General features: G+C 35.1%; 2 protein-coding genes across 2 annotated transcripts; one reads left to right on the top strand and one right to left on the bottom strand.

The window, feature by feature from the left end:
• Positions 1–118: 118 nt before the first annotated feature.
• On the bottom strand, positions 119–1,195 carry LOC103310359 (E3 SUMO-protein ligase KIAA1586-like). Its single transcript, XM_008188423.1, has one exon. The coding sequence runs from the start codon at positions 1,193–1,195 to the stop codon at positions 119–121; it is 1,077 nt and encodes a 358-aa protein (XP_008186645.1).
• A 2,526-nt stretch (positions 1,196–3,721) lies between these two features.
• LOC100568607 (eye-specific diacylglycerol kinase) lies at positions 3,722–10,146 on the top strand. The gene is made up of 9 exons (XM_029491197.1): positions 3,722–4,105; positions 5,711–5,924; positions 6,723–7,012; positions 8,153–8,346; positions 8,436–8,533; positions 8,855–9,007; positions 9,115–9,307; positions 9,416–9,529; positions 10,049–10,146. The coding sequence occupies exons 1-9, from the start codon at positions 3,743–3,745 to the stop codon at positions 10,095–10,097; spliced, it is 1,668 nt and encodes a 555-aa protein (XP_029347057.1). The 5' UTR covers positions 3,722–3,742; the 3' UTR covers positions 10,098–10,146.
• Positions 10,147–10,172: the final 26 nt, after the last annotated feature.

The following is a 10,172-nucleotide window of genomic DNA, read 5'->3' as shown; positions in this document are numbered from 1 at the left end:
TTAGGTACAGACTGAAGACTGCGAAATGCGAATAAGTGAAAGCATAGAACAATAGGTGAAAGCAACATCAGTCATCAGGTGCTCTACAAAGGCAACTTCCATTGAAACTGAGCCTCAGTTACAATTTAAGAGCACTATACTGCTCCAAAACTCTTTTCACACACAAATGCAGAGATAACCACCGTGTTTGTGAAGGTTGCAGGAGTTTATGTGGCTTTAATTCTACAAACACTTGAAATTCTTTGAATTCAGTCTGACGTTTGAAACTATACTTAAAATAAGTATAAATGTCCCTGACTAAATTTTCTACTGAATCAGGCAATTTATTTGAGGCGTATGATGCACATAGTGCTAAAGAGTGACATATGCACTTCATAACAAATAGATCTGGTATATCGTTCTGTAACAATGTCTTCACTGAATGGTGAGAACCAAACATTGTATTAGCCCCATCAGAGGCAAATCCAACCATATTTGTCTTATAGGGTATGGTATGTTTTTCAAAGACATTTTTAATTGCATCATAAATTCCTTGTGCCGTTCCATTAGCAATTTCAGTTAAACTAAAAAATTTGTCACGAACAATAAATTTATTTATATCCATCAATCTGACTATAATGGCCAAGGTCTTAATAGAAGATTTATCAGTTGATTCATCTATTAAAATCGAAAATGACTGATTATTCATAATTTTTACTAACTCTTCCTGTCCATAGGAACCCACAGCATTATTAATGAGTGCCGTGGCTTTAGTGCGGTTACATTTTATATTATTTATGATGTCGGGATCTGAACAATCTGAACTTATTGTTTTTATGAGACTTACCAGATGATCAGATGTCCGATGTGCAATATTGTGCTCTACTATAAACATAGCGATCCTGAGCTCGGCACTTTTGGTTTTTTTTTCTATGCTACTTTGTTGTAGGACTCTTGGCATCATGTTTGCGGGAATCAAATTAGCATGGGATTTTGAATTTTTGGTGTGTTTTGTGGTCTTAATGTGTTTCTTTAGTGCAGATTTACCTGCCAAGTAGTCGTCCCCACAAACCATACAGTGGAAATAGTTTTCCCCTTTTTTGCTGCTTCTGATGCATTTGAATTCCGGCATTTCTTCCCAAGCACTTCTGTACTTATGAACATATTGTTTCTTTTTTGGCCAGTCTCTTGATGTACCTTCATCACTCGATGACATATTAAGGATTCGTGATACGCGATTCGTGACTTCGTGAGACAATTGACTACTAACGTCTAACACTACTAACACTACTTACACAATTATAACACTACTAACACAGTTATAACACAAACACTACTAACATTTTACACTACGACTACTAAGTAGTAAGTACTAACGTATTACGTAGTAAAGACTAAAGACTAAAGTCTAAAGTACTAACTAGTAATTACTAATGGCATACATTTTGACAGTTCGGTCCCGTGATAAAAAATTAGAGCTGATAATATTATGACGACGCGCTACGCAGATACGCGGCATATCTTAATTCGTGATACGCGGGTTAACCACGATTTAGCATTAACCATAATAACCTCTGCTGATATAGATAATATTTATAATATTTATACATCATATTTACTATCAATGTCAATAATTATTTAAAATTTTAAAATAATGAAATTGACACATATATTGAGTAAAAATTTAAAATTCTCCAGATTATCCCCAGATTTCCTCAAAAGTACATAAATCCCCACTGTTTTCTCCAACAGCACCAAAAATCCCCAGAAAAAGGAAAAATCCTCAAATATGGCAACACTGGTCTGCCCATTAGTGCGCGTAACTGGGGTCACATTTCACTCAATGTGACCAACCTCGGGGATTCGTGATTTCGTTGAGACTTATTCGGTCAGGTGGCGTTTACTTTATTTTCCAGAGCCACACTATGTGATACAGCCTAAGAAAGTAAGAACACTATACACGTCGTGTCCCTACAGTTTTAAGCAACTATACTTTGATACGATATTAAATCTTGAACAAACTTATTTATATTATATTAACTGCAATACGGTCACGACGGTTTTATCACCATCGGTTTATATTGGAAATAATAATAAATATTATCGCGATTCGATTTTACAATATTTTTACAACAAACAGTTATTATCAAAATATAGTATCTTTTATTTATTTTTGGTTTTTATACATTGACACAATGCCAACCAACGCAACCATTGCTATAATATGATAATAATAGTCAATACATGTTTGTATGATTTTCAACTACACTGTGTATTATCAAAAACAAATTTCGATCTGTGGTCCTACTATAATATGCTGCTACAGTAATAATTTTCAGCCAAGTGTGATTCCTTCGTATATCTACCTAATATTACGATAATACGGTGCTATAAATAGGTTGCTTTTAATAAAATCATGATTCCATAAATCAGATTTTTGGATTACCCTTTATTATTAAAGGGTCGCAAATTTTATAAAAATTAAACATATTATATTTTTTTGAAAATATAAATTACAATAAATAAATGCAACTCAATTGATGATTACACTTGAGCATGACGTAATTTAATTTTTAGACTAACCTACCTAACCTAAAATCACCTCGTTATGTTGTTATATTTATAGATCTCATTTTACATATTTGAAGCCATACAAATAATAAATTAAATTACCCGGTACACATAGTGATTCTAATAAAAAGTAATTAATACATTACCTTCAACATATAATATTATGACTTGGTTTAGGTTTTTAGTTCTAATAAATGGTTGACTCTATAAGCTATGTACCTATTACATTAAGCGGAAACACTCTGTCTAATATTATATTATTCCGTTTATACAATGGTAAACATCAATTAACCACAACCCCCTCCCGCCAACCGACAACCAACTTAAATCGACATCAAACATGAGCACATTGAGCCCATGCGATCTTATAAACGAACGTACGTATTGACCATTAATATTGTTTATTATTATTTAGAACCAACACAAGAGCAAATTGCTATTTTTTGTTTTCAAGTCCCTCATAATTGGATTTAAATGTGACTTACAATTACTAAATATTTTTTCATCAATCACATATAGTTTGCATTCAATATCATTTTATATCTTTGCGGAGTAAAATATACACAGATGATACACACATGTCATCATATAATAATATTACACAGTCTAGTCATATTGTCCTCTCACCGCTATATTTTCTACGAAAAAAACTTAGACGTTTATACTTAAGTAGGTCCATTGAATAAAACAAATATTTTTTTCCTGGGGTTTAGCCTGGGGTACTGTAGGGTTGTTACTAATATAGGGTTTTAACACGTGTGTTTATGTGTAGCAAGGATTTGTCACTAAAAATCCCGAGTGGTCACCCATCCGGGAGCTAGTGATACCGGCTGATGTGGACACTAAGAACGGGGTTCATAACTAAATGCACAAACTGCGCAACATCGTCTTATATATTGACATATATATCAACATGTCTTATCAGGAACAATGTACTAACAAAAACAATATTTCAAATATTTCAATAATTATTTTTTCAATAATAAATTTACTATAGGTACTATTAATAGATACTTACTTGATGCGTATCTGATTTGGAGTTTCTTAGAATAGTGATTTTGGGAGGAGGGGGGTCTTAGTCTCCCCAAGTTCCCTATTTACTCGCCTACTGATGTAACGTGTAAATACTAAATTATACCTATATTGTCTTGTATATAGTATTGTATTTATAATAATATATTATTATTGTGTTATGCAGCCGGACAAAGAAGACAAGCTGTTCGTTATAAAACCGATCCCGACGGTGAACGTCAAGCCTGTGATAATATTTATAAACCCAAAGTCTGGCGGCAACCAGGGTGTTAAGCTGCTGCAGAAATTCCAGTGGCACCTGAATCCCAGGCAGGTGTTCGACCTCAGCCGGGGCGGTCCCAGGATGGGCCTGGAACTGTACAAGAAGGTGCCGAACCTCCGGGTGTTGGCGTGCGGTGGCGACGGCACCGTCGGGTGGGTGCTGTCTATCTTGGACCAAATAGCCAACGCCGTATCGTTTCCGGTGGGTGTGCTGCCGTTGGGCACGGGAAATGACCTGGCCAGAGCTCTCGGTTGGGGCGGCGTAAGTATAATAATATGAACACTACAATAATACATTACATTATATGTGCCCAGACATTTTCAGTGTCTTAGATGCAAGGCAACCCAATTGTGTATCGTAAATTATGCTAATACGATGAATTGACAATTCTGCATATTATGTGCAAACAGCACACCCCCTCCCCACGTGTCGCTGTGTCACATAAAAAAAAAGATAGAAGTATCTAAGGTACTTTATATACCTATACATGTGAATCATCTTGTCATGTCTTTGACATTTGTATTTTAAAATACTTTTTCTTTAGTACATCTTAAACTAATTTTAAATACGTTGTTTTTTTAGAAATTAAAAAAAATATTATTATTACCTATATTAATTGTTTAAAAGATTTTTTTAAATTTTATTTCAAAATCTGATTAATTAAAAATGAATTCATGTAAATCGGTCCGCATATTGCAATGTATTCAACAATAATTGTTTTTTAATTTGTAATCATAAAAAACCATATTATCATAGAAATATTCAATCCAGATAAAGGTGATAATGTGATATGGTGTGTGACTCTACATAGGGCCCCTTTTTTCTCTTATACTGAGTAAATAACATTGAAGTATTTTACATTTAATCAGTTCTATTTATAATATGGCAATTATTTATAAAATGTATGTTCCGTCTGAAAGTAAACAATTTATATATCTAGTATTTTTTCAGAAATTCTGAATGTAGGTGCCTTGTATATGTAGTGGGCCTATCTAGTATTTATTGTATCTGGATACTTTTGTCTCAATTATTTTTCCCAACCCTTATTACGCTTATATCGACTAAACCCATGTGTCGGTCTTGCGATTTACTTCGAAACAATCTTGTGGGTAACCGATAAATCTACCTAGCTTACCTGTCGAAAACGTTATTTTCATTAATTTTTTTTAATACGAACGTCGTCTCGTCTTGAATCAACTGCACCGAAAAGTGAACGATTGTGCGTGTCTGTATTGATCGTATACACTATCGATTAAACTGGATTGGACACATAATGCCGAATCGCTACCCTGAGCCGGAAGTATATATATATTTTACCTATATTCGATCATGAAAACCGTGACAAAGTACATTTTTTTTATTTCTTTTTATTGTGTAAAAGTGCGATCTGTACGCCATTTTTTATTTCAACGAGCTATAAGGATGGGCCTATTTTACTGTCATATGGTTGACGTTTGGAGACTTGAATAAAAAAATCACCGTTTTCAAGTGACAGCTGATATAAAAAATGTGATACTCAAACGTTTATGTTCATTATTTTTTAACCGATAACTTTATTTCCACATAATATTATGCAGTGTTTTCCATACGTTAAATCTTGCCTAAGTATGTAATAGTATAATATAGTTGTTAAAATGTCTATTGTACAATACCTATTCAAATGTCAGTAAGTTCAACCAGCATAACACGCGTATATACGACAATTGATAAAAAAAAGTGGAAAAATATCGCGTATAACGTTTAACTATGGATAAAAAAAGATTCGTTCAAATGCCATACGCAATACGCATGCATCACTATTTATATCTATTGATATTTTTTTTTCCTCTCCGATGTTTATAGATTCTAAAATTAATTTTCTTCCAGGGTTATATGGACGAGCCGGTGTCGAAAATACTGACCAACTTGGAAGAAAGCGAAACGATCCGGTTGGACCGCTGGAACTTGGATGTGGTGCCCAATGAACAGGTTAAAGGGACGGACCACGCTGGGAAAGACAATTTACCATTGAACGTGATGAATAATTACTTCTCGTTGGGCGTAGATGCTCAGATTGCACTCGAATTCCATGAAGCCAGAGGTAATGGTGATGACATTTATACCTGACACAAATCCCGATAGTGTTCTCTTATGTGGAAATGGATCGTTTAGTACGTCACTTTAATCACCACACCATCTCTTTACAAAAATATCTGTTAATTTCCGTTTGAAATGGGTAACCACCGTACCTCCCGACTCTCGTGTTTTGTATAATATGATACTTAGGCTGGTCTGTACAGATAACCCTTTTTTTATCACACTGTCATTTCAACTTTTCGTTTTCTTTGTTCAAAAGAATACGTGGACTTTACATAATATATTATGCAAAAGTGGGCATAAAATAGTTAAACATTTAATTTCTAAAACTATTTAACAACTTATATTTTCCCAGTTAATTTTAAATATAAAACGTTAATTTGAAATCATGTTTAACCATATTAGATATAAATAATTTTTTTTATTTAATCATTGCAGTATAAACAACGATTTTAAATACTAAAAAACAAATACATTTAATAATTTAGTTGACAAAAGCGTATAACTGCCTAGACCAATAGAACTCTCCTATATATAAGTATAGTAGGAATAGGATGTTTTTTTTAACAAAATTTTTAGTTGTTAATTTATTATTTACATTATAAAATAATATGTTATATTTATTATCTTATTTTATCATACTTTTTTTTACACGTTGCCTTAACTCGACTAACTAAAGTTAGTTGTTTTTGTTGCTTTTTAATATCGTCCGTTAAAAACTTATAGATTAATCAATAACGTATTTGATGACATTATCAAAAAAAAAAATTCTTATAAATACACGTAAATGTGATCGTTCCAGAGGCCAATCCAGAGAAGTTCAGCTCGCGGATGTACAATAAACTGTTTTACGGCGTCCGGGGTGGTATCGAGCTGCTGGACCGGAAGTGGAAAGGTTTATCGGATCACATGACGCTGGAGTGCGACGGCAAAGACCTGACGCAGCGCATCAAAGACTTGAAAGTGCACGCCATATTGTTTTTAAACATACCCAGCTACGGGGGTGGCACGCGACCGTGGAACAAGTCAGCTGGCAACAACTCTACCGACGACGGACTCATCGAAGTCATCGGCTTAACGATCATGCAAATAGTGAGCGTTTCCGTGTTTACACAACATAATAGTAGATCCGCCGGAACTCAAACGGTTATTTACTTACCTGCCGGTAGTTCGCGTTTCACTTACCGAAAGATTGATTTTTAATTAACTTCAAGAGGACGCGTCGTAATTATTGTGCACTACGCTCGCTTTTCGTCCACAGTGTTTGCCGAGCACATAATAACCGAGTGAATTAACGTTGCGCGTAACACAATGTAAACGATACGTGTCTCGGTGGTAATAGATATTTATTAGACTAAACCGCCAGCTGGTTTTTTTCGCGTCACACTATATAATATTATCCGAAATCGAAGACATTTTCTAGACATTTTCCTATTAAAAGCCCCGTTTCTGCGTGAACGAATCACGTCCCGAACTTTGGTTCGTCATTTTAAACAAATATTCAAAGCTTCATGGCGCACTTTAGTTGAACGGAATACGACAATGATGCGTCATAAATTTAATTTTAATTTTGGTCCGGTGTATCGACAAATTCAGTTGTTCCGGATGAGGGAGATAAAATCGACGCATTTTATTGCCATAGAAAATAAATAAACGGGCGGGCGCCGTCTATACTTAATACGCGGAATTTTGTGTATGCCCGAAGAGTAGAGTGTTAGATATATACCACGATAAGCTGAGGTTATCATATTATTATGAATTTAAGTCACGTTCACAGCTACATCGACTGTCGCTTCATGTTGTGTCCAAAAGTCGAGTTCAGACCAACCCTGTAAAAATGTTCTTATAGATTGTTGGCAACGGATGGCCAATCAGAATACAATAAAAGCCACAAGACACTTTATACAGACTACATTTAGCTGTAAACCTGGCTTTCGTAAAAATTGCTAGTGATAGAATTGCTAGTACCTATTTGTTGTTGATGTTAATATTATTCTTAACCATATTTTAATAACCACTGTTACCTACGATTACTAGCTGCTCTCTGTTCGGTCATACGTGATCAATGGGTAAGGCCCGTACATTTCTTCATCGACTAAGATTATTGCGTCAGTCTCATCTTGTCTTGTCATAGATCTAAAAAAAAACCCCAAAATAGTATCGCCGTATCCTAGTATAACTACCAATTGACGAAAACTCAAAACTAACCACGTCTGTGTCTGTACCGTCTAGACGAGATTGCAAACTGGAGGGACTGGGACACCGTTGTGCCAATGTAAAACGGCTCGCATAACCACCAGTATACCTGTGCCCATGCAAGTGGACGGCGAAGCTTGCCGTTTAAAACCGTCGGTGATCACGCTGGGATTCTTCAACCAGGCAACGATGATGGCAAAACGTCGGAAAGGCAGACAGACGCCTACCCGGTAAGCTGGCAGCCGTTCGGATTGAGATAATCGACCACAAACACCGTTGACATGATGATGATAACATGGTTTTCTCTTTTTTTTTTCAGCGAGACCACGATAGACAAACACAGAGTGTCGGTCCAAAGACTGAAGCTTCAAGATTACGAGCAACACCACTGTGACAAAGAGTTGCTCATCCAGTCGTGTGAGTGAACGTTTCTGAATTTATTTATAAATTATAATTGACGACTTCCATATTACGTTATATGTAAATCCCCAGCAAAAATATTCTACTGGCGTGCTCAAATCAAACCTTTTCTTAAACTTTTCCTAAAAAAATGTTTAAATACTCGTTTTCAAAATTATATAACTCTTGTAAAAGGTATTTTTTTTAAATATTCAGAACACGTCTTTTGTATAAATACTTGTATAAAAAGTATCTTTCACCTAATATTTACACGTACCTATATACACACATATATATATATAGGTTATTTATACTAGACTGTCATTACGGTGGTTTCAGCTATTAATATGGGCGAGATCGAAGTGGAACCGGTCGCGGATTTAGAAACCGTGCGTAATTTAGTGGACAAGTTGGAGTTGAACAACAGTCCGTCAAAAGACCACGTGGGCAACGTTATGCCGAAACTATCGCCCGACTGGTGTTTTGTCGATTGTGCGTATTAATGATATAAATATGACTTATAAATTAGTATACTTGTTACAACGACAAGACGTGGTGAATAAAAAAATAAAATAATTGAAATGTTTGACTCCAAACAGGTTGCACTGCCGAACGGTTCTTCAGGATCGACCGGGCTCAGGAGAGCCTTCACTACCTTATAGACATCACACACGACCAACTGTTCGTGTTGGACGATCCGCATAGACCGCCGTCCGCCGAAGAAGACGTGGCGGTGGTCCTGAAAGCCAAAGAACTGGCCGACGACCGAGGTGCTCAGGATACGACAACGAGGTCAGTATAGAATATTATAATATGTCATATTGTGCTATAATGATCCGTCGAGATCAGGTAAGTGGAGCATCATTTTTAAAGGGTTACTATTGTTGTTGGTGTTTAAAGCATGCGGGTAAAGTCGGAGATAAGTCGATTGGAAAGCATCAAAACAAAGTCAACGGTCAAATGTCCACAAGACGAAGGCCAGACCAACGGGACCAATCATTCCACAAGAGCTAGGTACCAGCAGGTTTTATTTTTTAATATTATTATCATCGACACTTCTCGATTCAATTATTAGGTATTAATGTTTTTTACACGTTACACAGTACGTTTGTTTTCATTCAACTTCACGGCTTTAATCGTTCTGAACGTAACCATTTTCGTATATCATTCTCGCCAACAAGTTTAACAAATAACAATGTACCTACAAAATAAATATTTACACGCTTATCGTTTGATTCCAATTTCATTGTGAATCCTATGATAGTATTATATTTATATAATGTATTTGTTTTCATCCTCGTATATTCAAAGAAAATGTTATATTTAAATAAATTTGTCGATATAAACCATTTAAATTTAAGACGAGTGTATGAAACCGATGTACGTAACTTGATAAACATTGATTTCATACATCAAAAACAAGTGTACCTACTATAAAAATATAATCTTTACCATGAAAACATATACTATTACTATATATAACAATGCACGTTACATTCTTATTTTTTTTTATAATTTTGCATGTTCGCTTAGTGAAGTATACAATCGTCTATTCGACCTTCAATCAAATGAAGATCAGTAAGTACAGTTAATCAATAAGGCCAGAATCATACAAAAGTTACAGAAAAGATTCGCTAGATATTTCGTTTTGAGGAAG

The sequence above is a fragment of the Acyrthosiphon pisum genome, chromosome A3 (genome assembly GCF_005508785.2).
Source record: "Acyrthosiphon pisum isolate AL4f chromosome A3, pea_aphid_22Mar2018_4r6ur, whole genome shotgun sequence".
Taxonomy (NCBI): Eukaryota; Metazoa; Arthropoda; class Insecta; order Hemiptera; family Aphididae; genus Acyrthosiphon; species Acyrthosiphon pisum.
The sequence above is the reverse complement of the archived record's forward strand: the minus strand, read 5'-3'. Positions and strand labels throughout refer to the sequence as shown.